The following is a 26,842-nucleotide window of genomic DNA, read 5'->3' as shown; positions in this document are numbered from 1 at the left end:
CATCATCTCACGTGAAATCTCAAGACCCCTCTTCGGTACCTCGAGACGAGCGAAAATAGGCTAGCCCCCTTTCATACTAGCTCCCTCAGGGCTGCAGCGCACACATTTTTGGCCAAAAATTCAAGGTCCGCTTTTGCCCTCGCGAACTTTTGCGAAACTTTGCACGAAACTCGTCGAAGCCCCCATCGCCGGAATTCTCTCTCCTTCAACGACAAACTTTCTCCCCACCCATCCGAAGGAAGAATTCAAGTCAAGATGGCTCCCGCTAACCTGCCGTCCATTTTCAATGCCACCAGCCAGGACATCGAGATGCTCCTGGCGGCCCAGTGCCACCTTGGTTCTAAGAACCTTCAGGTGCACATGGAGTCCTACCTGTGGAAGACCCGTGTCGATGGTGTGAACGTCCTCAACGTTGGCAAGACCTGGTGCGTTTTCTTCTAGGAGATGAAGGAGGAGGAGACGGGAAAGGAGAAATACAGAAAGAAGCAGAGAAGTTTCGAGCAATTGGAAGCTTTTGTCACTAACACATAAACCTTGAAACGACTTCACAGGGAGAAGATTGTCCTCGCTGCCCGTATCATCGCCGCCATCGAGAACCCCGCCGACATTTGCGTCATCTCTGCCCGTCCCTACGGTCAGCGTGCCGTCCTCAAGTTCGCCAGCCACACTGGTGCCTCCCCCATTGCTGGACGCTTCACCCCCGGTAGCTTCACCAACTACATCACCCGCTCTTTCAAGGAGCCCCGCCTGATCATCGTCACCGACCCTCGCACCGACGCCCAGGCTATCAAGGAGGCCAGCTACGTCAACATCCCCGTCATTGCCCTCTGCGACACCGACTCCCCCACCGAGTACGTCGACGTTGCCATCCCTACCAACAACAAGGGTCGCCACGCCATTGGTACCGTCTGGTGGCTCCTTGCCCGTGAGGTCCTCCGCCTCCGTGGCACCATCTTCAACCGCGAGACCCCCCTGGGACGTCATGGTTGATCTGTACTTCTGTACGTTATCGAGCAAATTATAAACTCCCCTTTGGAAACTCAAGCTAACTTGCAAAAACAGACCGTGACCCTGAGGCCGAGGCCGAGGAGAAGGTTGAGGAGGAGAAGCTCGTCACTGGCGCTGAGGAGGAGGCTCCCGTTGCCGTCGAGTCCGCCTTCCCCGCCGCCGGTGCTGGTGACTGGGACGCTCCCGCCCCCGGCTTCGCTGGTGCTAACGCCGCCGCCGCCGGCTGGGACGGTGCCGGTGCCGCCCCTACTCAGGACTGGGCCGCCTCTGGCACCCAGGAGTGGGCCACCGAGACCGCCAAGGAGAGCCAATGGTAGAGAAATCCTGGAGCTGCCGAGGCAGTCCAGGCTCAAGAAGCATCTGGACAGGAAGGAGAACAAGCACCGGGAGCTTATTCTTCGGAATGGTAATTTTGGCGATTTGATCATCAGCATCAAGGGCAACACAAAAAATGGAGGCAGGTTTCTGTTGGCGAGCTCGTTGTGCAACAGTGGAAGGATCTCGGAATTTGGGTCTAAGTGTGCAGCACTGATGAGGGAAAGATACTCTTCCTTCTTTCTCATCAGAAAGGGAGGAGGGAAGAGGGAAAGCCCTGTGCGGCCGCTGGGGTGGACTTGATCGTTACCTCGCTCAATGTCTCTGATTTCTTCTGCAGTGGCATATAGGGAAGCCTTTTATTTAAACAGCCGGTCGACCAGTAGTGAAAGAAAAAAAGATCTTAAACACATACCCTTTAATTGCTATTCTACACCTGTAATGTCTAATTTAAACTCCATGTGCAGTGAGTCTGACTTGCTCTAGTAACGAATAATTCACGTAGAGTACTGCAAAAGCTTGCCTTCCACCAATGACTTTATGACTTTTAAGAGAGAATTTCTTTATATTCTATATGCAACTCGGATCTCAGCCGAGTGTCGATTTATATATACTTTCATCTTTCAAACAAAAAGCTGTATATATATGTCCCTATACGCTAATCATCCCAAATTTATCCACAATGCCCTCCAGTATTGATTGGTATCTAAAGTTTCCCCTTTCCTATTTGTTATATCCTTCTTATTACTCCCACGCCCGAAAAAAACAAAAAGAAAAAGACAGAAGTCATCATGCAAGAAGCTGAAAAAAAAAAGGAGTCAGGAAAAAGAGGATTAATACAAGATCAACTGATAAGAGATTCATAGCCTGATCAACAGAGTAAAGGAAAAGGGAGTCTTGCTCAAAGTGTAGGTAGTAGCCAAATATTGGACAAAAGTAGTGGAAATAGTGATGGCAACATCGGTACTAGCCGGTGTTTTTTGTGCATCCGATTTTGAAGTGCGTTATGTGGTATCGACTTTTGCGAATGCCCTCTTATATAGACGGAGAATAAAACAAATAGAAAGGTATGTTAGATGAAGGGCAGCGAAGAGAATCATGCCACGCTATTATAGTCTTAGTCGTCAGTGGTAATAAATAATCTTCCACTTTTTTTTCCCTTCTTATGCTGCAGACTGTTGCTGCGGTGACAAATGAGAAGCCTTGTAATGTCTCGATCAAATGTGATGTCGTATAATTTCTATGCCAGAGTTGACAAAAGACAAAAGGGGGAAGGGTGCATAAGAAACGTTGAAAGTATTGTGTGTATGGTAGAGAAGTTGAGTTGCAGTTGGGAGTGTGTGGACTGCTTGTGTTATATGTTAAAAATCCGTGGTATCGACGTTTGAAAGAAAAAAGATGATCAATTGGCTGAGCAACGTGGAAAAATCAAAAGGTTTCGCCTATTCCAACGTCTTGGAGCGTCGTTGGATCTCTTCGTCGCTTAATGCGCCCATCCAGAGACATCGCTCTGTTATGCCCTCAATTGGTTGGAAAGTGTATCGAGTGCTGGCTTCCAATAGTCGCAGCATTGTCTTGACCACGGCTGCTCCAATGCGACATCTTTCAAAGTTGACCAATGGAGGAGTGGTGGGTGAGCTGGCTATTTCAGAAGCGCGCTGTGCATTAAATAGCAGGTCATGCGTGTAGATGCCGACGAACGGAATGCATCCTCCATCAGAACCGCTCTCCATTTCCGCTCTGAGGCTGTAAAAGTTTCGCGAAGGTGTAACAAGGGCCTCCATCTCGCTCAGCGTGTTTTGGTCTTTGACTGGAACCAGGTCCCAAGTCTTGGATAGACGCGAGACCTCGGCACTAGACAAGGCGATGGTAAGCTGCGCCAGAGTAGCGAAATTGCGATAGCGTCGACAATGTGCTGCAATGTGAATGAGTTTGATGATGCATCGAGCCCTTTCTTCAACGTGTTGAGTAAGAACAATCTCAGAAATCGCCCACTTGACCATGATATTGAATCGAGCAATAACAACTTCAACACCGTGAGCATTAGTCTTTCTCAAAAAGTCAACCCACGAGCGAGAATCGTTGCTAGTAGCATTCTTCCAATTCATGTCGATCAACTCTCTCCAGTCAATATCGTTCAGTGCATCTTTCTCTATAAGAGTGAATTGCTGAGCCAAGGTATCAGAGTCAAACGCCAGAATGAATGGCAAATGAATCGAATATTTGAGGGTGTTGGGCACTTCTGTCTCAGGTACCGAATGAAGAGCTTCGGTGGTATTAGCCCGCGGGGTCTCTAGGACATGCTTGGGTCCAGCCATGTAGGGAGAGTCTTGGAATCTGTCTGGGGTGAGAGGAAGGGGTTTGCTGATCCAAACTTGATCGGGATCCAGAGTTCTCTCCATGTTCATCATCACCGGACTCATCATTATTGGACTCATGGCTAAAGCCTGGGCGAGCGTCATGGGGGCAGAAGAAGAATCTGATCGAGGCGTAGCAATAGGATCTCCGAACGGATGTGGTTGGGATGAGACAGAAAATACGCCCGCTCTCTTGCCTAGGTCACCCGCATCTTCGTCTTCAGAGGGAGTAAGCTCGGAAGAAAGATCTGAGCCACCAATGCTAGCGTCTTCCAAGAAAGTTCGATCATCGGCTGGCGCAGGAATTGTCGTGCCAGGCTGTATCCTCTCAATGCTTTCTGTCTTTTCGACAAAGTCATAAGAAAGATGCGGCTTGGAGATGTGCAGAGCTATGGGAATATCCGAAGCTACAGCGTCATCGTCTGATGAGCCTCGAAGAACGGACCGGTCAGTCCATTCAGAGGCTCCCTTTATGCTTCGACCATCATCTGTTAAGCCCCGTTCAAGTAGAGGTATTGAGCAATATGACTCGTCCGAGTCACCGCTCAAGAACGAGCGCGCCTCAAGCGTAGCCGCCCTGCTCCGGGTTGTTATGGTATTCCGGCTGTATTCGAATTCGAGCGGCTGCTTTCCTTTGTCTCCAGAGAAATCTTGATCTTGTGGCCGGTAATACTCGTTATCCATGCCACTTGTTTCGCTGTGTTGGCTTTCATCCTGGCTGATGTAGAGTTCTGCCACAGCCGCCGCCCTTGCACCAAATTCTTGTGCGTCAATCAGAGCCCTTTGGTTAAGCCGTTCGAATGATCTTGGCTTTGGTTGGTATCTGCCCTCAAGCTTTAACAACGCAGACTCAATGCCACCGTCATCCTCATCGGGTATCTGCGCCAATTTTCGAGCTTCAATCTCAAACGAGGGACGCATGATGGGCTTGGACGAATGTGTACTAAACAGAGACAAATTTCGCTTGGGAGGCTTCCCAGTCAACTGGCCAACAGAAAATATCTCCTGTCTCCCACGAGGGTGGTCTTCCGTTCCAGCAAAGCTGCATTCGTCATCGTCCTGCTCTGGGTGAGTACCAAGAAGATAGGAGCTCCTGACAGATTCGGTATAAGTTGTCAAGGACCCAACGGACTGAGTTCTCCGCACCACAGGTTGGTTATCCATGCCGCCCACGTTAGCAGCAGCTCTTAGATACCCACCAGGACGCCTGCGAAGCACACGGGGAGGCTCAGGGGCAGGAGCTTCATATTCTCTATCGAGCATGGACGAGTCTGTGGTGGCATCAAAGCTTCGAGCTGTGGAGTGTCGTTCAAGATGACTGCCAAACGAGGCATGGCGTCTAAAGGAGTAGTCTGACTTTTGAGTGTTTGAAGACTGGTTCCTCTTATGAAATTGCAGCGCTCCACGGCTGAGAGGCGGATGCCGTAGAGTACCGCGGCGCATTGTTGATGTGGAGAATCGATTTGCATCTTCCGATGGCCCTACGCTGTGGGTGCGGCCCAAAGTCGCCATGTCTGGTACGAAAGGGGGCAAAGATTCCTCTGATGGCGGGCTGATGAGCTGATCGAGAAGATAGGACGACCTTCGTATTGTTCCGGCGAGCAGCTGCGCGGGCGGCGTTGTAGGAGGAGTTGGATCGCCGCCGACAGTTAGGAAAGAGCCCGCTGACAATCCCACAACAGGAGGATTGGGGTCGAAAGTGGCCATGGGCAATCTGTCACGTAATCCTGGCACCGTGTCGTCAATGATTACAATAGACTTGCTTCCGTTGGTAAGACCCATATCGCTCATAGGCCGTAGACCCCTATCCTGGAGCAAGTTATCAACTGTGGTAGACTCCATATGTGCGGCGGAATAATCCATAGGTCCATGGACGGCGGCTGGAGCCGGTCGGGGTGCACCAAATCGTTCTGCTTCGGCAGCTTCCTCTTCCTCACGGATGGCTCTTTTGAAATCTTCGGCCACTTCAGCGCCAAGGAGATCTATTCTCACTGGCGGACGAGTGCTGGTTGGGCCGTGGCCAGTCTGGGCAATAATGGTCGCTGCGGGCAATCGGTCCATTGCGATGTTGTGAGCACTGAGAGAAGTGACAGCGGGCAAGCTCGAATGCGAACCAGACGACCATTGACCACGATTGTTCAGTGCACGACGTACGCCTCCCAAGAACTTCTTCATTCCAGATCCCGACATGGCAACTCCAAAGATCCGATCTTTGGTAGCGTGGCGAGACGCAGGCTGGAAGATGGTGGTCTGCCTGTTGCGATCACCAGCGGTTGAATCAGATTCAATATCGACAAAAGGCTGGCCGGGTGGAAGAATGTTGCCTCGAACAAGGTTTCCAGCAGACTGCAGAATCATGTGCAGGTCGACATCGTGTGATGAGGAGTGATCGGAGCCATGGTCTCTCAAAGAATCAGTGGTGCTGTTATTGCGCTTGTGGCTTTGCGCCGGACGAACACGCTTGCCAGCAAGCGCTTTGGGAGTAGTAGCAATAGCTCCGGGCGGGAGGATAGGAGACGTCGAGTACACGGGATGAGCTGCAAGAGGTTGGCTGGAGTTTGGATTCAGAGACCTCACATTCTTGCTTGGAAAGGAACAAGACACAATGTCCATGCTTGCTATACTAAGAGGCGAAGACGGGCCATTTGCTGGGGTCGTGGTGGTGGTGATGATCTGGTGTTCAGGAGTCCCTGGACGATCGTCCAACACGACGAATTCTCCGATGCTGGCCGCCCCGGGGACAGCTTCACTTGGGTTGGTCTCATCGCTCAATCCTTGGGGGATGCCTGCCACGGCACGCCACTGTGGCTGATCCATTCCCTGTATTTCCCAGAAAGAAGGATCCAGGTCGGGATCTCTATATCCTGCAATGCCTCCTGGCGCAATTGGAACTAGAGGTTCTAGGCCATCGTCAAATTCGGGGCCATCCCAATAATGAGCACATATCCGTCGCCAACACTTCTTGAGCTCTGCCAAAATCTTGAGCGGAACTCTGCTCTGGTTCATATCGTGGGATAGCTCGTCAACAAAGTCGTTGAGCAAGATACAGAAGAGGAGACGAAGATTATAATCCAGGACAAAGTCGTCTACAAAGTAGTTGAGGATCCAGTGTCGCATGGCGACAAAGGTTCGAACCCGAACAATCATGCCAACCTCGTCAGTGCGTTCCAAAGCCCATACGAGCCTCGCCATGAGCATCTGGAGGAGGATCTGAGGCTCCAGGAAGGATCTGTAGGTCAAGAAGAAGTCTGAGATGAGTTCGTAGTCCAGAAAGCTTGGAGACGTGATCTCGGCAACAAGTCGGGAAGGCGTCGCTGCAGTTACAGATCCGTTGGGCGAGTACCGCACAATCGATTTATCGTCACAGGCGGGCTTGAATGTAAGCTCGTCATACATGGCTGGCCTGATGACAAGATGCGCAGATGCGTATGTAGAGGGCACAGGTCGTGGCACGGGAGCTGAGGTTTGTGACGAGGCATGTGAGGTTCGCGGAAAGCGAAGTTTCGGGATCACAAGATGGCTAGGTCTTGGCCTGGTGCCAGAGAGCGGTCCGCCGAGGCTCCTCTCTGAAGAATGGTACAAGGATGAGCGACTGGCAGATCGGTATTCATCGGTGGCAGCATAGGACGAGCCTCTAAGCATCGGGGTACCTCTAATAGAAAACCGAGGCGTCCCTAGCTTCCACGATGGGATGTTAATATTGAGTGTTGGAATACCACCAATATCCAGATCGGCTGGGTTCTCCGCTGTTTTGGGCCGACCGGCCTCGTGAGGCGGCTTCGTGATGACTATTCTGTACCCATCCGCATCGGTACTTGTTGGGGAATTAAAGTCGCGGATCGTACCATCCGACACCGCTCTACGGTGTTGCGTAGTTGATACGAAGCCACTGGTATTGGGGGCGTATTGTGGGGGAATAATCGAGGTCCTCGGCGTCGGGGTGAATTGATCTTCGTGATGATCCGTCGTCAATTTAGGCGGTCCGTCTAGGTTATCTGGATAAACTCCCTCCAGCCCGGCAGTTCCAGGTGGTGTTATGGGAAAGGTGAAATTTGGCTGGGGATATCTCTTGTTTGCACGCCGGACAGAGGGTCTGGAAATAGTAGTGGTTAGCCCATGCGGGTTCAGTCTCCATGTTCAAGCTCAGCCGCTTCCATACCGTAGAAAAAGCTTGCCATTGTTCCCGACGTTGGCAACAGTGAACTGACGCCCTTGGCGGCCGGCGGAGGCACCGTCTGGCGCAATATCCCAAGCGTCAGATTCTCCATCTCGTTTTCCCCTTGACAGTGCCCTATCCAGTGACTTCTGCTCGGTCAGGGGCACAATGGGTCGTCCAGTAGCTGAGGCTTTTCGCATAACCCGGGTTGATGGTTTTGGCGGTGACGCATCTTTCGCGTCCGATATGTCCCCAGAGGCTGGTGACTTGCCGTGGATATCATCTTGTGTTCCAGCACCTTGAGTTGTGATTTGTGATGTCTTGAGTGGTGGTACTTTGCGCCGCTTCGTCGACGGCCTCGACCGCATTGCGTAGGATGGCCGGGCCGCCACAAGGGGAGGCTCGGCGACATCCATGGCCCATCCAATGCTATGACAGGAAAGAGCTCGTGCTGCCCAAAGCTATCGCTCCTAGAAAAAAAGCAGAAATAAATGAAAATCGTCAGTCACTGAGAATTATCTTTAAGAGAGAATTTTCTCGAAGCACGGAGATGACAGTCGAATCGTGTCGCGACAACAAGTGGTACGGCGTCCAACAGCGTGGCAATCCGGCACAAATGGCGGAGGACATGAAAATCCAGTGGTGGCAACCGATGCGCATCAAGCAGGCCGACAGACGAGTCAAGGCAGAAGCTCAAGGACAGAGCGAGCGAGGCAAGTTTGTACTTACCAGCTGACGCCATGCAGGGACAAGATAGAGAACGGCCCAGAGCAGACAGACAGTTGGCCTCGCCCGTACCGCTCTGCGTTTGGTGGCTTGGAATCGTATCCGGGGATATCGCGTCGTATCGAATCAAATCGTGTATCGTCGGTCGAGTTAAGGTTGCGGCGTCAATGCGATGCGATGGCGGCTCGTGTTTGTGTCTTGGATCGGGAGGTTGAGTCGGCGAGTGGTCAAAACTCTGCGAAGCCACGGCACAGGGCAGGACAGACGCAGACAGGCATCACCGCGGCGGTACTGCAGCAGAGAAAGAGCAAGACAGGGAGCCAGGGATGCGGTCAAATGCGATCAAGACCAGGACTCGAAGCTTCCGGGGCCGTGTCGTTTACTGTAGGTGCGAATACTAAAGGCGGTATGTAGCAGCATGTAGAGGTACTGCAGGTGAGAGGACGAGATAATCTCTGGCGGCTGCAATCTTGCAGTGTCGTGCGTTGGTTCCTCGTTGGGGCCGGGATGGCACAAGCCGATGGGTTTCTGCCCTGCCGTGCCTCGCGAGGGCCGGCGCCTTGCCTTGGGGGGGAGAGACGAGAATTTGGCGGGCGATGCCTTGCGAGCGAGCGCAGGCCATCGTGGCCGGTACGTACCTGCGCCGGCAAATCTTAGTGCGTGCAGGATCCAAGCACAGTGGGCTGGCCGCGTGCGTCTGGGCCTGTCAGGGCGCGCGCTCAGGGCCTGACCCTGGCTAAGAGGCCTGTCCGCGTAGTGGCTGACGGGGGGGCGAGGTCTAGGTTCCAGCGGTCGAAGCCTCCCCTGGCCGGGCTGGGCGGGGGCGGCCATGCGCCTTCATGTACGATTGAGATGAGATGCCCGCAAGCAAGTCGCTGCGTCCGGCGGGTGGCCTCATTCGCCGCGCATTTGGTTACAGGTCGCATCGCCGTTGAATCGCTGTCGAATGCGTGTGCAGGAACTGTACATGTCACTAATCTACGTATGCAGCAGCGTGCAAAGGCACAAGATGCTCCGTGGCGATTGTGTACGCATCACAAGCACAGGCACAGGCACAAGCGACTGACAGCGCCGATGTCCTGTAACTGGCGATCCCGGAAGGGGGCGAGGCAGGCCGCGGCCCAAGAGCCTGGGATAGAGTGCATGCACCGCTCCGTAATATCGACTCCATGCACTGGCACTTCGACGACGAAACCAGGCGCTGGACGTCAATGCACGTCAACCGCGGCGTTTCGCACTCCAGGATCGGCGCTGCCAAGGGCTGGTTCCGACCTGGCAGCGGACGAGAGCGTCTGCCTCTCCACGCGACAGCCGGCCGCTTGCGTAGACGGCGATGGGCGCAGAGCGCGGCGTGTGAAGCTGCCGGCGCAACGTCATACATGCATCGTCGCAGCAGCGCTGTAAGCCTTTGGTGCGTCGATGATATTCGATGCTGTCATGGCGCTGGCTTGCGTCGCAGCGATACGACACACACTGTAAGCTGTTGGTTACACGACTGCATCTCTACTGCTAGCGCCTGGCACTATCGCACAATAGCATTGACGCACCAGACACAAGACACAAGATACAATGACCCAGAACTCCGGGAGAAAACCATCGGCTAGCACTCGTCAAAGCTTAAAGGCCAAATCGAGGTAGGTAACACCACCTCACAACCGCTAGTGCGGCCATATATGCTTCGCGGTAATTGCAGTAGCACTGATTCCATCAATACCTTTTTCTGCGTTACGAGGCGCGCTTCTTGGCCTCCTCGCCATTACTCGCCTGCTTCCAGCTCCCTCCAGTAAGAAGCCGGCCTCCAGTATCCAGCTGGTCGGCTCGCCCTGGCCGCCATGCGCGGTCCGCCTTCCGCGGCGTCCTACAGTAGGCTAACGAGAGGATTTACAGGCGAATGGCGCACTACTCGGTGCTAAGCACTGCTAGGCAGTGATGGCAGCTTCTTACGTGCTCCGTAGTTTGTGGAAAAGAGCGCTGGTAGCGACGGCAGCTGAGCAGGCGAGCGCGCGAGGGCACCCAATTCGGCAAAAAAAAAAATGAGCACCCAAACACCGGCATTTGAGCTGGTCCAAGGTTGTCTTTGGAATACCGTGCGGTAAGCAATTTCACAGCAGGCGATGCCAGAGAGAAGGAGGGGAGAAAAGGGGAAGATTTGGAAAAGAAATGGGCCATGTGGTTGGTCCTGAACTGGCGTAAATTCTGTTCCCCAACGCCACGCTTATAGAACGAGTGTAAGCTCCATGTCTAAATACATTATGCTTTTGTACTATTGATACGAAGAGGGTGACATCAGCTTCGAAGCATAAAGTATATACTATATTTCTCACGAGCTGCAGCGGACTATTCTGTAGGTCCATAGCCCCGCCAAGCGACGGCATTTGATGATGCGCGCAAAGAGACGCATTGCGAACAGGAAATCTCCGTACTTGTACCTATCCGCGATGCACCAGTCACTGTTCTCTGCCTAATCTCCCTCCCCAACACCGTAGGCATATTCTGTAATTGTACTCCATACTCCGTTTTGGTACTAGTAGTAGTATACCTAAACGCTACAGTAGCATTCACAGAGTAACAACAACAGGTGTGGCCTGAATCATCTACATGTTTTTTTCTTCACGCCCATCCGGCGCCCCCCGGCCACCGTTCCGGGAACCCACCCGGCGTCTTCCTGGCCCCACAGCTCATCTCAAGTCACCAACGGTGGAAACCAGCCCAGCCAATGGACAACAGGCAAGATCCGTGACCATTCTCGACCAGCAGGCATTCGTCTGTTTTTCTAACGTTGCTTCCCAACTGAGACCCGTGGCCCAAAGGACGTTACCGGGGAGCCGATCATCAGCTCTGATATCAAGCGAGATAAACGCGAGGCCTTTTCTCGTTTTGTTTCCCATCTTCCTCACTGCCGAACAAACGTCTTACTAGACTCGGTAGAACACGAACAGCAGTGACATCCTGGCGCCGAGAAACTGGATGCCGGGTTCATTTGGGCTTTCTAGCAAGGCAGCCATGCTGAATCCGAAACAGCGGGAAATTCGCTTCATGTTCCCTTTTTTTTTCTTTCCTTTTTCCCCCTTCTAAGAGTGTGTAGCAGGGAAGAAGAGGGGAGGCCTTGGACCATGAGACCCAGTCCATTATTTCTCGTCTCCAGATTTATTTAGATGCTACGCTCTCAAACGGCATGATACCAACTACGTGACCGAGGTGCTAAGCCCATAAATGCCGGAGGTATGGAGTAGTACCTATGGATGCCCCCCACGCCCACGGCAGAGTACGAGCATACATGAATCCAAGTAAGAACTAAAAAAAAAAAAGCAAAAAAAAAAAAAAAAAGCAACAAAGACAGATAAGAAGACAGAACAGGATTCATACGCGCATCGGCTGAGAAACTTCTTTCCCGATGAGATGAGCAAAATGCTACGCTACTCCATACGCGATATCCCTTCTCACTTCTTCGTACCTGTACTCTCGACCTGATACGAATACCTTTTCCCCCCTCCCCGGTAGGGAGAAGAAGAGCTCAAACTTTGTGATCAGTCAGAAAAGAGAGAAAACAAAATAGGGCAACGCCATGCCATGTTGGCCACCTCCTCCCGTGACCCCGACTTCATGCTGTTGCTTTTCGCACGACCCAGGTACTCGGTGTCTAATTTGCTGCAAAGCACCGCAGCAGCCAAAGAGAATCCCTGCCCGGCCTCCATATTCCCATTAGCAGTGCTACTGTACCTGCTCCAACTGTTCAGAATGTCTCACCACCATCGCCGCATCCCTCGTATGCTTCTCTCAAATACCTGTGCCAAGAAAGTGTCTCGTGTAACAGCTGAAAGAGAATAAGTGGTTTAAACTCCCGCTCCCTGCGGCAAACACGGTACATGTAACTTCAATACCGCAACTCAATTCCGCAGATACGATAAATACAAAAGCACCAAAAAGCTTAAGCGGAGCCCCCCCCCCCCCCCCCCCCCCATCTCACGGTAATCAGATTCCGTGCCCACTCTTCATATCGGCAAACCAATTGCACGGGTCCTCAGACGATCCAGGCCACCCAGCTACCCATGAGCTTGTGCAGCTCTTCTAAAAATTCGGCTTTGGCCTTCCGTGGCTTCGTTCCGGCGGCTGCATGGCCCCTCCTCCATACCTAGAGAAATCCCGATCTTGTTATGCACGCCGACGATGGGGTTTGAACATGTCTACGGGTAGGTAAGTCATTTCAGCACCCTGCAACACCTTCCTCTTCCTACTGGCAATGATTGTTATATGGCTTTTACCATTTTTTGGGAGAGACAGTGCACAGTCGATGAATCGCTGTAAAGGACAATTCTGCGCAGCTACTGTTATGGAGATTTGATCTGCATATTTCGCAGTGGCCCCCTGTGTTTGTCAAAAGGAGAGGTCAGCCCGAAAGATTAGAGCTTACAAGTCAGGACATAAGAATTAGAAATAACGAAATGAGCGTATAGTCATAGGGAGTTGGAGATCTAGGAATGTTTGTTCCGGATCTTCTTTCTATTTATACTTTATTATTCAATATATAGTCTTCTATGACCAAGCCATTACGGCATCATAAATGTTCTTCTCCCGTTGTACATGTAATATTGTATGTAAAAGCGTCTAAAGTATCATCTCTTGTATCTTCTCAACCAAAAGATCTGATAGTGTTTCCACCACATTGCTGGTGCCACTTCCGGCTCGGGCTTCAAAGACACAGTCCAGAACCGTCTTGACTCCAACAGCCACCGACTCCGATCCTGTACGCTCTTGGATAAGGTTGATAGCTTGGTTGACATCTGCCGAGTTCAAAACTCTGGATTCGTGGAGGACAACAGCCAGTTCGCGCAAGTTTGAAACTGCGGGCACAGCTACCTTTTTAGCGAAATCCTGGTCAACCTCGAGCATCTTGAGCACCGAGGCCTTTGATGTTGTTACAAAAATAAGGAGTCGATGACCCTGTCGATAAATATTAGCCAAGACATTCTAGAATAACCAGTTGATACAATTTATTTTCTTACCTTGGGAGGCTTTGACACGATGAGTGTAGTCAGGGCTTCGAGCATGACATTAGAAAATCGCGGTCCAATGGGGTTCCAGCCAATCAACCGCTCAAAATCGTCCAGAATGAGGATACTGGACGGCGATTTGTAGGCATCCGCAAAGGCTTTGTGAATGTAGTCCTTCTTGGCAAATTCATCTCGGTAGCCCACGAGGTCAGCCGGCGTCACGAGCTTAACAAAAGGGAATCCAGATTGCATAGCAATATGCGCCGCCAAAGCCGTCTTTCCGGAAGATCTTGGGCCATGGAAGAGCACAGAGGTGCTGAATTTATTGGGGTCTTCTTTGATCATGCCCACAACGCGCATCATCTCCTGAATGGTAGGATCGATGTGCGGGCCGTAAGGAATGATGCCCAATCTAACCGCTTCATCAAGTTCGGCCTCAGACACTCCGTAGGCGGGACGAACCTCGGTCAAGGCATTCATAAAGTCATCACGGTTTACCCTCATGTTCGCAACGTCATTCTTCACTGCCGCAAGCTGTCCCACTTCTGTATGTCGTGAGAAGGCAAAGGATGCTGCTGCCTTGACAAGACCGTTGATTTCGGCACCGGAATAGTTCTTGGTAAGAGCTGCCAGCTCCTCAAAGTTGACATTCGGGTCCAAGATACCGTTGGTGCTCATTTTTGAGGTATGAATCTTGATGATTTCCAGTCGTCCTTCTTCATCAGGAAGAGAGATTTCGAGATGGACCTCAAGACGGCCAGGTCGCAGAAGAGCATCGTCGATCATGTCCTTTCGATTGGTCATTCCAATCAAAAGAATGTTGTTCAATTGGTCGACACCATCTAGCTTCGATAGAAGCTGGTTGACAACACTGTCACCAACGCCAGTGCCACCGCCAGCTCCAGATCCACGCTGCTTGCAGACGGCATCCAACTCATCAAAGATGATGATGTGAAGGCCACTCTCATCTCCCTTTTCCTTGTATTCTTTTTCGGCATCTGCAAAGAGCTTTCGAATATTCTCTTCGGACTGACCAACAAATTTGTTCAAGACTTCAGGGCCATTGATGACCTTGGGCGGCCTGGCGTTGAGCATGTGGCCAATCTGTCTCGCAATCAACGTCTTTCCTGTTCCAGGAGGGCCGTAAAGAAGCATTCCCCTGACGTGCGGGATGCCCATTTTGGCAACCAAGCCAGGCGGGAAAACACGAGATGCAAATGCACGACGGAAGATGGTAGAAAACTCATCTCCCAAGCCACCAATTCCCATGTCCTCGAATTTGAAATCAGGGGCCAAGATGGCATTTGAGTTTGGCTTTGTAGCAGATGGCTTGAGGTTGAAATCTCCCTTTGCATCGCGGTGGAATAGAACCCGGGTCTGGTTGGTCAGGATACCTCTGGCATGAGATTCCCGCTGAATCTGTCTGCCTGCGTCATCTGCCGTGGACAAGTCGACCAAGCCAACGGTCTTGACGACGATCATGAGTGGGATATTCCGAACATCCATGAGGATTCTCTGTCCAGGGGCAAGGACCTGGTTTTGGAAAGTATTGATAAAGATTTTGCTCAATTCGTCTTCATCGTAAGGTGCTTCGGTCTTCTTCGTCGGAGAAGCGAACCCAATCTCTATATCTAGAGAGCCCAGGTATGCCTTGCCGCCAGACGCAAAAGGATCATAGACCTCGCCGGTGAAGACGTCTCTCATAGCAACGCCACACCATGTACGCTGGGGGTCAGACAAGCTGATGCAGCCTCGCGGGAATCCAGGAATAGGCGTGGCGGTAACGACGAACTCGCCAGGAGGCTGGCCAGCGCGGAGGAGGATATAATAGTCGGAGCGGTCAGGTCGGGGAGGGAAGTCTTCGGCAGAAACAGCACAACTAGCCCGGAATGTCAGGTGGTATTCCTATCTTGAAATGAAGTGCATAGCATCACTTACACGTTTCCGTAGATGAGTCTTGATTGCAGAGTCTTGTCCGCAACCTTCTCGACTTGCAATTGGACTACTCGGCCGCCACCGGACGGCCCCTTCTCGCCCATTCGCGACCTGCCCGGCGAGCTAGGTCCGCCGTATCCTGGTTGAGGCGCACCTGGATAGGGTTGATATGAGCCTGAAGAAGGCGGTCGCTGGCCTTGGCCTGGAGGAACTCGAGGATTGCCTCCTGGCAGTCCCATGTTGCCAAACATGGAACGACCGGGGTTACCGCCTGGAGGGGCTCTAGACATGGTCGCAGATGGTTTCGACGCGGTCTATTAGGAAATGGCTGAAACGAAACGACTCTGTTGTTGTATTTCAAATCTCTAACCAGAAGAAAAAGGCCAAATCGTGTGTGTAGTCGCGAGTATGAGAGGAAAAAGAAAGTAGAGAGAGATGTTGAAACGGCACTGGGCGATGCGTCAGGGTCAACGTAACGCCAAAGAAGCCATGCTGGAGCTTGTGGCGGGGTGCCATGTGCCTGATTGAGGTTAGTGGTAGTGTCATCGCCGTCACTTGGCCCCACGTTCCTGCTTCTCGCGGCCTTATCAAAGCAACTATGGGAGATGGATAAGTAAGAGTGGCGATCACAAGCTTCCTTGGTTGCTAGAAACGCAGCATTTACAAAGTCCAATATGCCACTGTACGTATCCTGCATTTCTTTCCTATATTTATGATCTAGGTGTCTAACATGGGTATGGCTGCAGTCATCTGTTAGGGAAAAAGTCATGGAACGTCTACAATGCCGACAACATCGCGCGCGTCCGAAGAGATGAGGCGGCCGCCAAGGCCGCTGAGCAAGCTGAGGAGCAGCGCATGCAAGAAGTCGATGCTCAAAGGCGATTAGCAATTCTACGTGGCGAGGTACCGCCCCCCATAGAAGACGAACGCGAAGCCGAATCGGACAATGCGAAAGACGCCTCTAGCGATGCGCGATTGAAATTCCCTGGTGGTGGTCGCAAGAGGAGAAAGCGGCCTGAAGAGGACGATACCGAGTTTGAGCTACGCCTAGCAAAGGAGAGGAACGATGCGACATATGCAATCGTGGAATCCAGCCGCAAACCGGTAAGCTCAGCCCCGATAATTGACCATGCCGGACACATCGACCTTTTTGGCGACGAGCGAGCGAGGGCGCATGCAGAGAAGAACCCGGAAGCAGAAGCGGACAGGAAGAAGAAAGAGCGAGAATACGAAGACCAGTATACGATGCGTTTCTCCAACGCCGCTGGCAAAGATGGAATTAGCCAACCTTGGTACTCCCATGGGGAAGGAGTCGCTCCAGATGTCTCTGCAAAAAACGTCTGGGGACGAGAGGATCCGGATCGCAAGACTCGCGACATTCAGCGAATCAATTCCAATGATCCGCTAGCCATGATGAAGAAAGGGGCCAAGCAAGTTAGAGAGTTGAAGAGAGAGCGCAAAAAAATACAAGAGGAGAGGAATGAGGATCTCAGACAGCTGCGCAAAGAAAGCCACCGCGATGCACATAGAGATAGGCATTCGGAAAGAGACGGACGAGACCGTAGACGGTATTCAGATACCAAGAGGCATGATTCAAGGAGGACGCGATCAAAAGATCGAGATTCGGATTCGCGTGGGCGCTCTGATGATCATCGTGAGAGGAGAAGGCATAAAGAGGATGAGCGGCGGAAGAGGCATCGCGACTCACGGTCGCGCTCACCTGATCGGAGGCGGCACCGACATTAGACACGATGAAAGATGAGATTGGCTAGGCAGATTAGCGGACTATAAAGGGGGGTCGAGGAATTATACCAAATGTTAATTAATGAATTATGATGATTATACCACGATACAAAATTCTCTCGCTATTATCCAAATCTATAAATCGCATCCCAACACATGCAGTGTATCCAAATTTAAGAATTCTCCTTCCAGGGAAGCTCTATCTCAACCGGCTTCATATCCTGCGCGACCATGTCCACCAACACCTTTGCATCCAATTTCCTCAGCGCCTCATCAATCTTCTGATACGTCGCCTCACTCAGCCCTTCCCTTCGATCACTGTAAATATCCAATCCCTCCTTTGTAAACAGCGTCGGCGCAAACCACGTCACGGCCCACCTCTCCGTCTCGCCATCCGCCGTCGTCTCTTCGCCGGACCCGAGAACCTCCCAGTGGCTGCTCACGAAGAAGAGCCACTTCTTGCCGCGCCAGTCCCAGCCGCCGCCGTCGGGGCTTTGCGTGTCTATGCCGGCGACGGACTTGACCACGCCGGCCTGGTTGCTGGGCTCGTACTCGACCAAATCGTCGATGCGCGTGCGACCGTCTGGTTTGGGGGGCAGGGCCTTGTAGGTGATGCGCACATTACGCGCTGTGCGCCACATGGAGAGGGTTGAGTGTGTAACGCTCCATGTTCTGATGAACCACTCGATGGGCGCCGTGGTTTGCGTAACGGGCTCGGACTTGGTAGGGGAGTATTTGGATGGCAGCGTGAGCTGGATTGTAGAGTTTGATGTTTCCATTGCATCTGATGGGGTTGGATGTGTAAGTGTTTGGTATCAGGATTGAGCAGAAGGCCAGTCATTTAGTGAGATTATAGCAAGGGATATGTAATTTATGACAGATTGGCGTTTCATAAAAGAGCAAGCATGGGAGGTTGAAAGTATTCGTACTGTAGTATACATGTAAGTGGTAGTTAGATAAGATACACGCAAATCCATGGACGAGTAACGCACGGCTTCATGAACACAGCCGGCAACTTATATTCGCATGATAGTTAGCTGCACCAAATATAGAAAATCTGTTCCTCAATAGCTTTAGAATAGTATCTATATGCGACAAAAGAAAGACGTCGGCTTAGCACCATGATTTTCTCCAGGGTAGCCGTACCTCACCATCTCGCCGACCAGACATGTATGGCCCCGCTTTATACAAAGCACCAAATCTCTATTGGAGGCTGAAAAGTGTCCACGACGCGTGACCTTGGATTGCAGCAAAGATTGAACCTACCATGAGCTTCTCACTCACCGCGGCATGAAGCAAAGTCTCATTTGAAAGACACAGTCTCACATCCAATATCCACTTCCACGGGCAGAATACACCGCCAAACCGCGATTTCCTTCATTTTCCGTCTTTTAGAGCGTCGTCAGTTTTCACATCCAGCTAAAATGGACATGCCCCTGGACGACGACGCCATGGCCCAGGCCATGGGCTTCTCATCTTTCGGCCACCAAAACCGGCCCCAGAAGCGCAAATACAACCCTCACGCCGACGCAGTCATCAGCTCAGACTCCAAGACCGCCCAGCGCGCGGCCAAGCCCTCCGCCACGGGGTCGAATTCCACGCCCCTCGGCGTGCCCAGCAGCAAGTCCAGTCAGGCCGCTGCCAATGCGGATGAGATTGACCTGGACGACGAGGGTGAGGATGGAGAAGGCGATCACAATGACGACGATATCGCATCAAATACAGCAGCTGGCGTTCCTGAATCTGCAGCGACCCCGGCGGCGTTAGTGCGCCCTCATGGGTTACCAGAGCGCCCCGTTCCAGGGACCGGGTTTATTGGGTCATCGGGCGGCCATGGGCACCAGGACGGCTCACGGCATGACATCTGGTACGATGGATATTACGACCCCAAGTCGAATGAGAATCCGTGGAGACGGCTGGAGGGATCAAAAGGCCTGCAGCCCGTGGGCACATGGCTCTCCTAGGGGGGGGTCATTAAGCAAGTGCTTCAACATGAAGTCAGTCAGCTTTCCCATTACGGAGTACAAACGCCATATCGATTTTTACTTTGGATCAACTGCATTCGAAACAGCTCCAGCCCAGGAGGACCCGTTCAGCAAGGATTACTTACAGCATATTGGTATATCGCACATATCTCGGGCGCCCTGGTTTTGCGGGCCTAGCTTGGAGTTTATTGTTCCCATCCTATCATTCCCATCACTCGACCAAATCAACAATCACGTGATGTCTTCAACTAAGACAGAAGAAGCCTTCAACCACTAGGATCTTTCATACTCGTGATGGGATGACGACAGGTTTTTTGCTTCGGGCTGATGATGGCTTCAGTGTCTACGCTGGGACGGTCTGGCCTACGGACGGCTACGACACTGCGTGGACAAGGGATACGGAACATCATCACGTCTTGGGAAACTGGCCGAGCTGGCCTTCATCACGTCTTTCAAGACCGCAAAGGACATTTTATTGCCTACAAAAGCTTACAAACGCTCTCATGATCTAGCGATAGACTCCAGGGTGTCCAAAGAAACGCCAACGACGCCAAATAGAGTAGTACCTCCTTGCCTTTCGTTCCCGCCGATACCCAATGCAGCAATATTTCATCCCCAATAGGAAAGGCGCCCTCATATACGCTCACATCTCTGACTCTGCTCGTTTGCTCGCTCCAGGCCATCACACGCCCCCGGTGGAGAAGGAGGTCCAAGATGGCCCGGGGACCCTGCAGCCCCTCGTGGCTGGCACGAGATCGCCGGTTCGGTCCCCCGATCTTTCTGCAGCCTTCAGAGAGGAGGAGTGTACATTTCGGCCCTTTGCTCTGCCAGTTATCACAGATTACCCAATCATAAATCATTATAGTCGTAAGTTTCCCATTTCTCACCCCCACACCGTCACAGCGCCAAAATGGGGCTTGAGGTGGGTAGAACCGCCCGGTCGTAGGGCTGGTAAAGCAGCGGGAGATCTGGCATTAGACCCTGCAAGATTGCCGCGCGGTTCGCGCCAATTTCAACGTCAGTTCATGCTAGTGAGCGGACGCTCGCTTCCACGGCTGAAATTGTCCGAAATAATGTAAAATGTCGCCGAAAAAAGGGTGTAACTTTTGGTCGTGTATATAGCCGTTAAAGCTGAGAATGATGGAAGTCGCTTTTCTGAAACGCCGCAAAAAAAAAAAACCCCCCCGAATATTGATAAAAAGAAAGAAAAGAGAAAAAAGGGCCGCAATTTGACGCTTCTTTAGTTGTACTCGGGAGAAGGAAAGCGTTGGCGAGCCTTCGTGTACTCCTTGGGGTGCTTTCGCGCAGCCTTTGCGTTCAGAGCCCTGATTATTGGGTAAAAAAGTTAGCTCAATTTCTTCCAAAAGAAGAGGTTACTAATTCTGATCTAATTCTGCGGCTCCGTCGCCACCGTGGGGAGATTTTGAATTCCATTAAGAGAAAAAAAAGGGGGGGGGGGGGGTAAACAACTCACGAAACTTTCTTCTGGGTCCACTCAAGGTCGTTGCGGACTTCTCGCGCGTCGCGCATTCCCTCGGAGAAGCGTTCACGAGTTCTCGCAAGGCGAGCCTGAGCTTGCTTTTGCAGCTCCAGGAGTTCGCGGTGCTTGGCGTTGAGTTTGCCGGAACTAATTTACGAGAAACCACCAATTTAGCTTGATTCTGCCTAATGTAGGTATTCGTTTCAAAGAAGACCATGTTGAACAAAACAACATAAGCCTCTTTGAACTGAACAAGAAGGCAATGTGCGGGATCACATGCGAGTTTCGTTCGGGTACTTACGTCTGTGCTTGAACGGCCATGCTCCGGTCAAGAGGGATCGGGTCAAAGGAGTTAGAGAAGCGGTCCTGCATATACTCTTGGAAGTCGACGCCGCTAGCGGAGCCGGTGCTTTCGTAGTCGCCACTAGAGCTACCGACGTAGCCAGCAGAAGTAGCTGAGTAGCCAGAGGGAACACCAGAGGCGGCGCTCATGGTCTCATCGCATTCTGGGGGAGAGCTGGAGTATTGGCTGTAAGTGGGGTATTGGGTGGCCTTTGAGGGAACAGCCATGGGCATAGCAGAAGCTTGGAATGGGCCAGACATTGTGGTTGTTGAGATGGTTGAAGCTTGTTTGGGAAAGGTGATGAAGCAGACAAGTGTCCAAGTGTTGAGGCAAGTATAAGGCTTGGTATAGTGTTGAAGTTGAAGACTGCCGTCTTTATTTTTGAATAATATAGTATATGAGCTTGTTAAGACGAGTGAGGAATGCTGGAGAAGAGTGATACGAAAGGAAGAAGAAATTCCAAGCTCAACCTGAACACAATGGCTCCTTTTATACTTTTCCAAGACCCTCCCCGGTCACGTCGACCCAGTCCAAGGGATAAGAAAACATGTCTTCATTCGCCGGGGGCCGCCTATCCTCGACCCCGCCTGTGGTGAATACCTAGTAGGCAGACGAGCATGAAGCAATGGCGCTATCGCGGACGAAGACGACCATGGAGACTTGCAGCGTGTAAGCCGAGGGAGTACCTGGCCAGGGGGGGAGGCGTGGCTGTGGACCAGAAATCCTGTATAGAGGCCGAGTAACGCATTAAACCCAGGCTGCCATTTCCTCAATTCAACCAACCAGAATAAGGAATTGAGAGGCAAAAAAAGGTGAGAGAGACGGGGTAGGGTGGGAATAGAGACATTTCATGAACTCGATGAGGTAAAAGGCATTACTATATGGTGCGGTGGTGCAATGCTGAGAAATAGCTTGGAACTAGACCGAGTACCGCTACGGGCTCGAAAAGAGAAAAAAAAAAAGAGGACACTAGAGGTTTGTCCATACCCGCATATGCCGGGAAGAGGCAAAGGCTGCAAAGACCCCGATCAGTGGAGCCAATGCCATTGTTAGATTAGACGCGGTGTGTATAAGTGGGATAATCGAGCATATCGAAATCCAAAGAGCGGCGTTGCCAAGGTAGGGGTCGGGGATGGGGTGTGGGACGGAGCACGGAGCGTGATGACGGAGTCAATCTGAGCGTGGGATATACATGGAAGTAGGGCAGACGATTTACCGGCAGTAAATGAAAAAAAGGCCATGGCCGGATAAGTGTCCCTAGCCAGGCAGAGTAGAAAAGGGTGGCAGCACTAAGCATCTGGGTCCAACAACAAGGAACCGATGGAGACAGACACACGGGGCTCTCTCATGGGGGCATCAAAAAAGGGCTTGTCTTTTGCCTAGGCGAGGCAGCGTGCGTGCTAGGCCTACAGTACATGTGCTTTAGACACGGCCAGGATAAGGCAGTGGAGAGGCGGGCAGGATATCTGCAGGCTGAGGACACGCCATGTCGTGGACTAGACGGTACGAGATGGGAAGGAAAGAATAAAAGGCAGCACGGAAGAGAAGAGGGTGGATCACGGAGCTGCATAGCTGTGACAAGGCGGTCGATTCAAGCGGCTCTGGCTCTGGGGCCGTGTTAGCTGGTGTACACTGCAACGTTGGCTGGGAGTAAGAGAAGTAAGAGAATCGAGTCAAAAGGGCCGTTCTTGTTAAACAAGCGCGGTGACGCTAGTTCGACGCGAAAAAAAAAAAAAAAGAAAAGAGAAAAGGCGTCTGGTGTGCCAAAAGCAGCGCTGGATTTCTCTCGTTGCCCCTGCGCATACCGAAAGTTTGATGGTTGGCTGCTTTTTTCCACGACGCCACGAGGGACCCATCCGGATCCCAGCGTCAGAGGCATCTTTTGCTTGGCCCTGGCGCGATGCAGAACCAAGTGCGGCGGACTGCAGGACGATCTAGGCAAGGCGTGGCAGCGGGTCAGGCAGGAGTGCAGCATTTCTTTTTAGTTATTTTTTTCTCTTCTCTTCTTTCTGCTTGCTGCTTTTCCCCTTCGTTCGGCTCCGCGCTTCTTTTTGGCTGAGGTGGTGGTGATGCGTTGTCAAGATATCCGCCAGAGCATGTTCCGAAAGGGACAGGATTGATGCGGGTGGGAGTGGCTGCAGTAAGACAAAAGGCGCTTGCCCCAGTGCTACCACTAGAGATGTACCTACTGTACGTTTTACTGTAATTCCAGTCTGGCTTTGATATTCACGGATGATGGGCAGTGATTGCATTTGATCTGCTATTGGCTAGATACTACTACTATACAACATGACTCTCTCGATACATGAAATGAATAATTCTTAGCCGGAACAGATCCCCATTGGGTCTTTCCCCAGAAGCAGCAGCAACCTGCATCCCTTGAACGCTACCTTGTGCTTCTGCCGGCATTGGCAAATACGATATGCAGCTTACAGGCGTTGATACGCCGCGCATCCCTTGCCTCAGGTGGTGCTGGCTGCCATGTACAGGCGTGCAGGCATGGGGTACTGGGGAAGAGAGAGAATCGCCGATTAATTAAATAAATTACCTGTACGCTTTACTTTTATATGTCGACCTAGTGAATACTAATTAAGTATTCAATTATCAATTAGAGTTATAGCACCATGGCTGCTCACCGCCAAGTGCAATCATTATCTTCCACAGCACCTGATGAGCACAACTTACACAACTTTTTTTCTTGACCGATCCTAGGGGGGCCACCTGAACGCAAAAATGCTAGTGGCAGACTGTCCAAGTCTTTCAGCGCCGCTTCTTTTTGGCCAACATCCATCTTGGGTTGCACTCAGGCTCCGGACCCCGCCGCCCTCTCACTGGACATTATAAGGACCAGGACCGTCGACAATTCAGCCCAGCCGAACCTAATTCGCTCAGGCCCTTTTGGCATCGCCGCGCTGACGGCCATTGGCTGAAAATGGGTCATCAAAACGCGTCTTGTTGGAAATCGGTGAAAACGATGGTCGTGACGGCCTTGCCCCTCCCCCCGCTATGGCATAACCGGAGCTCTTGTCATGGGCCAGACCAGCATTGCAGCGTCGCCCGGAACCAGTCGAGAATCGTCGACCACGTCAGTTCTTCTGTCAAAAAGTTGCCACGTCCAATAGACGAGGAGCGGACATCTTTGCCATGGCATAGATGGTCCTTGCTTCTCCCCCGGCCGACGCCTGGGGCGTACACCTACCTGCTTGCCTGTCCTGTGGAGATGAGTGGATTCACATGAGTTCGTCTGCTCCAGGTTGCTTTTCGGTGTGTGTGCAGGGGGGGTGGTTTGCCAGTCGAGCTGCAGCTCCAGCGCATCAAGCAAGCAAGCCTCCTTTTTACATACATTCTTGTACGGGCATAGGCGTGGACGCCGCGGATGGGGGCCGCTCCCAAGGAGCCCAATAGAAGCAGAGGCCCCCAGCCCAAGATTCCCGAGATATCATCATTCATCCACCGCCGGGTGAACGCAGCATGCACGCCCGACGCGCCCCGGCTGTCCCCCTGCAGCGCCGCTTGGGGCAGACATCACGCTCTGCCAGGCTGCAGCAGTAGGTACCCATGGATGTTGCACATGGACGGATGTACTACTCGTAGGTACTCAGGAGACCTACCTGCTCTCCTATGATGGCATCTAAGAGGCATTAGTATGTACTGATAGACGGTAGTACTAGGGCCATTGGAGGTGCAGATATGAAAATCTGACGCCGGGGCTCAGCTGTCGGACGTCCGATGGCTTGATAGCTTGATAGGCCATTACCCGTGTCAACGCTTTTACACATGGCCACGAGAATGCCTGACACAAAGTAAATCTGGAACATGGTGTCTGGGTGAGACAAAGCAGTGCTGTGTGACACCAATTGACTTGGTACTCATCACAGGCACGCATTACGCCGCTTTCTGCAGATGATTTGACATGTATAACGCTGATACTTGACGGCCAGTTGCTACGTGCACTCGTATACAAAAAAAGACTCTTGTCAGTCAGTTACACCATCCTCGAGGCACGGCTCAATGAAGGCAGCTTTGCGCCTTATAGTGTTTTACTTGCCTCGCAAGTATCAAGTTTCAAGTAAATGGGTAATGAATCTGGCTCCAAGAAGCCACGCTAAACTAAGCCAATGGCTCTGTTGTGCATGAATGTGGCTTGTTGAGATGGATCATGGCCTGACAAAGGTTGGCCATGGAGATGGCGATTGAGTTTTTCTATGCATGAAGCTGCGGGCTTATACCACAGCACGTCGGCCGACGACCTGGAAGAAGATGGCCGCTAGATGATTCTTATTTGCTCATAGCGTCCATCTAGGGATGAAACCAAGGCAAGCTGGGCTCTTCTTCCAAGGGAAATGTAAAAAAGACAAATTGATGCCATTGCAAGGCGTTTGGGAGCGTACAAGGCAACGAGTGATGTCTCGAGATACGTACCTACTAGGCCTAGAATACTAGTACATCCTCATAGGCCACGGCCGTGCAAATCCATGGAGAAGATCAAGTCGCTTAACACGACAAGGGTCTCCTAAGGCGCCACTCTAGGACGTCGTGGAAAATCCCCAAGAACCAGCCGAAAGGGGAAGAAATGGAGTTGCAGTCTGTAGTAGTTGTACCCTCCCCTCCCACACGCCCCCTCCTCAACGCTCCAGGAGCCTCTCCCGAAAGCCTGGGAAGAAGTATGTGTTGTCAATGGCAAGCGGGGATCGTGGCATCGACCAGGGGCCGACGTTGCAAGAATGATACGGTGGTAACAGGCAAGGTGAACTGGAAAAGGACTACGGAAGGCTGAACAAAAGCCAAAAAAAAAAAGAGGCCAAAGATGAGAGAGTCAAGAGAGAGAGAGAGAGAGAGGAATAATATGAAGCATTCAAGTATTCAGGGAAAAAAAGCATAACTGACAATGTTGAGCAAGCAGGGTAGAAGAAAAAGAACCGCGAAAAAGAATAGATCGCCCAATGCTTTGTCTGCATTGCAATTGAACTCCAGTCAATGGCTAACACGCACCCCCCTCTAAACAGCCAACAGGACAACGCATCAAAGGATTTCCAAGCCAACATGCCATACTCGACCAAAACTAGGAATTATAAAATAAAGAGATTTTTTTTTTTTCAATTTTTTTTTTATGCATTGCGTGTTAACCTGACAAGGAAGGAAAATCGTGAGGGAGCACAAAAAACCAGACCACCACTACAATTTTTTTTTTCTCTCGTTCAAGGCTGCTGTTTTTGTGTACGCTGAGCTGGCAGCGTCCCCCCCACCTCAGCCATGTCTGTCAGACTCGCTTTTTTCCCGCGAGAAGAGGGATGGGACGGGACGCGGAGGGCTTACGGGAAAACGGGTGATTATCATTATTTATTTCTCTAATGAGAAGATTACGGGTTTCTTATCAAGGAGTAATTAATGGAGTGGGAAGGGGGAAAAACAGCAGGTGGAAGTACTAGGGACGTGTTTGGAAGCTTTGAGACGTAAACTGGTATAGAAAGCAACAGTTTACTAGCCCGGGCATTTTGATGCTCTACACAGAAACATGGGAGAGAAAAAATGGAACTAACATTTAAGAAAAGAAGCCTAAGAATAACACTTGACCCAACATTATTTCGTAACACGGGCAATTCCATGTGCTAGCTTTCTCGGACCTTCACTCATGCATGTGCTACCTACTTCATCAATGGGCATCAGTGCAGCTGCGGTGACTTGATATCTGCACGACATCACCGCAGCATGAGGCAATAGTACTACTGCTGCACGACGACTACTAGGTTTCTCGTATGGTGCGTATGTGAGCCGGGCTATTTTTTCCCTTTATTTCTGCTGC

The 26,842-nt window shown here is 51.6% G+C and overlaps 12 protein-coding genes across 12 annotated transcripts; 5 read left to right on the top strand and 7 right to left on the bottom strand.

The window, feature by feature from the left end:
- Positions 1-101: 101 nt before the first annotated feature.
- On the top strand, positions 102-1,742 carry TrAtP1_004800 (40S ribosomal protein uS2). Its single transcript, XM_014084219.2, has 3 exons — positions 102-425; positions 552-1,001; positions 1,063-1,742. Exons 1-2 carry the CDS (start codon positions 256-258, stop codon positions 988-990), a joined length of 609 nt encoding a protein of 202 aa, XP_013939694.2. The 5' UTR covers positions 102-255; the 3' UTR covers positions 991-1,001; positions 1,063-1,742.
- On the bottom strand, positions 1,041-1,571 carry TrAtP1_004799 (uncharacterized protein; the record flags this gene model as incomplete). Its single annotated transcript, XM_066112454.1, has 1 exon — positions 1,041-1,571. One exon carries the CDS (start codon positions 1,569-1,571, stop codon positions 1,041-1,043), a length of 531 nt encoding a protein of 176 aa, XP_065968539.1.
- A 150-nt stretch (positions 1,743-1,892) lies between the features above and the next one.
- Positions 1,893-8,307, bottom strand: TrAtP1_004798 (uncharacterized protein). The gene has a single exon (XM_066112453.1). The coding sequence runs from the start codon at positions 7,320-7,322 to the stop codon at positions 2,766-2,768; it is 4,557 nt and encodes a 1,518-aa protein (XP_065968538.1). The 5' UTR covers positions 7,323-8,307; the 3' UTR covers positions 1,893-2,765.
- A 79-nt stretch (positions 8,308-8,386) lies between these two features.
- On the top strand, positions 8,387-8,572 carry TrAtP1_004797 (uncharacterized protein; the record flags this gene model as incomplete). The annotated part of the gene is made up of 1 exon (XM_066112452.1): positions 8,387-8,572. One exon carries the CDS (start codon positions 8,387-8,389, stop codon positions 8,570-8,572), a length of 186 nt encoding a protein of 61 aa, XP_065968537.1.
- A 332-nt stretch (positions 8,573-8,904) lies between these two features.
- TrAtP1_004796 (uncharacterized protein) lies at positions 8,905-9,393 on the bottom strand (the record flags this gene model as incomplete). The annotated part of the gene is made up of 1 exon (XM_066112451.1): positions 8,905-9,393. The coding sequence occupies one exon, from the start codon at positions 9,391-9,393 to the stop codon at positions 8,905-8,907; it is 489 nt and encodes a 162-aa protein (XP_065968536.1).
- A 1,767-nt stretch (positions 9,394-11,160) lies between these two features.
- Positions 11,161-12,634, top strand: TrAtP1_004795 (uncharacterized protein; the record flags this gene model as incomplete). The annotated part of the gene is made up of 2 exons (XM_066112450.1): positions 11,161-11,325; positions 12,539-12,634. The coding sequence occupies 2 exons, from the start codon at positions 11,161-11,163 to the stop codon at positions 12,632-12,634; spliced, it is 261 nt and encodes an 86-aa protein (XP_065968535.1).
- A 406-nt stretch (positions 12,635-13,040) lies between these two features.
- Positions 13,041-15,933, bottom strand: TrAtP1_004794 (uncharacterized protein). Its single transcript, XM_014084216.2, has 3 exons — positions 15,492-15,933; positions 13,566-15,432; positions 13,041-13,503 (listed from the first exon to the last, which is right to left on the bottom strand). Exons 1-3 carry the CDS (start codon positions 15,776-15,778, stop codon positions 13,168-13,170), a joined length of 2,490 nt encoding a protein of 829 aa, XP_013939691.2. The 5' UTR covers positions 15,779-15,933; the 3' UTR covers positions 13,041-13,167.
- Positions 15,934-16,090: 157 nt separating this feature from the next.
- TrAtP1_004793 (uncharacterized protein) lies at positions 16,091-17,330 on the top strand. The gene is made up of 2 exons (XM_014084215.2): positions 16,091-16,170; positions 16,235-17,330. The coding sequence occupies exons 1-2, from the start codon at positions 16,163-16,165 to the stop codon at positions 17,232-17,234; spliced, it is 1,008 nt and encodes a 335-aa protein (XP_013939690.1). The 5' UTR covers positions 16,091-16,162; the 3' UTR covers positions 17,235-17,330.
- TrAtP1_004792 (uncharacterized protein) lies at positions 17,331-18,143 on the bottom strand. The gene has a single exon (XM_014083303.2). It carries the CDS (start codon positions 18,008-18,010, stop codon positions 17,405-17,407), a length of 606 nt encoding a protein of 201 aa, XP_013938778.1. The 5' UTR covers positions 18,011-18,143; the 3' UTR covers positions 17,331-17,404.
- Positions 18,144-18,246: 103 nt separating this feature from the next.
- On the bottom strand, positions 18,247-21,482 carry TrAtP1_004790 (uncharacterized protein). The gene is made up of 3 exons (XM_014083300.2): positions 20,998-21,482; positions 20,691-20,843; positions 18,247-20,541 (listed from the first exon to the last, which is right to left on the bottom strand). The coding sequence occupies exons 1-3, from the start codon at positions 21,297-21,299 to the stop codon at positions 20,457-20,459; spliced, it is 540 nt and encodes a 179-aa protein (XP_013938775.1). The 5' UTR covers positions 21,300-21,482; the 3' UTR covers positions 18,247-20,456.
- TrAtP1_004791 (uncharacterized protein) lies at positions 18,656-19,195 on the top strand (the record flags this gene model as incomplete). Its single annotated transcript, XM_066112449.1, has 1 exon — positions 18,656-19,195. One exon carries the CDS (start codon positions 18,656-18,658, stop codon positions 19,193-19,195), a length of 540 nt encoding a protein of 179 aa, XP_065968534.1.
- A 4,070-nt stretch (positions 21,483-25,552) lies between the features above and the next one.
- TrAtP1_004789 (uncharacterized protein) lies at positions 25,553-26,376 on the bottom strand (the record flags this gene model as incomplete). The annotated part of the gene is made up of 2 exons (XM_066112448.1): positions 25,553-25,693; positions 26,356-26,376. 2 exons carry the CDS (start codon positions 26,374-26,376, stop codon positions 25,553-25,555), a joined length of 162 nt encoding a protein of 53 aa, XP_065968533.1.
- Positions 26,377-26,842: the final 466 nt, after the last annotated feature.

Source organism: Trichoderma atroviride, chromosome 2 (assembly GCF_020647795.1).
Source record: "Trichoderma atroviride chromosome 2, complete sequence".
NCBI lineage: Eukaryota > Fungi > Ascomycota > Sordariomycetes > Hypocreales > Hypocreaceae > Trichoderma > Trichoderma atroviride.
The sequence above is the reverse complement of the archived record's forward strand: the minus strand, read 5'-3'. Positions and strand labels throughout refer to the sequence as shown.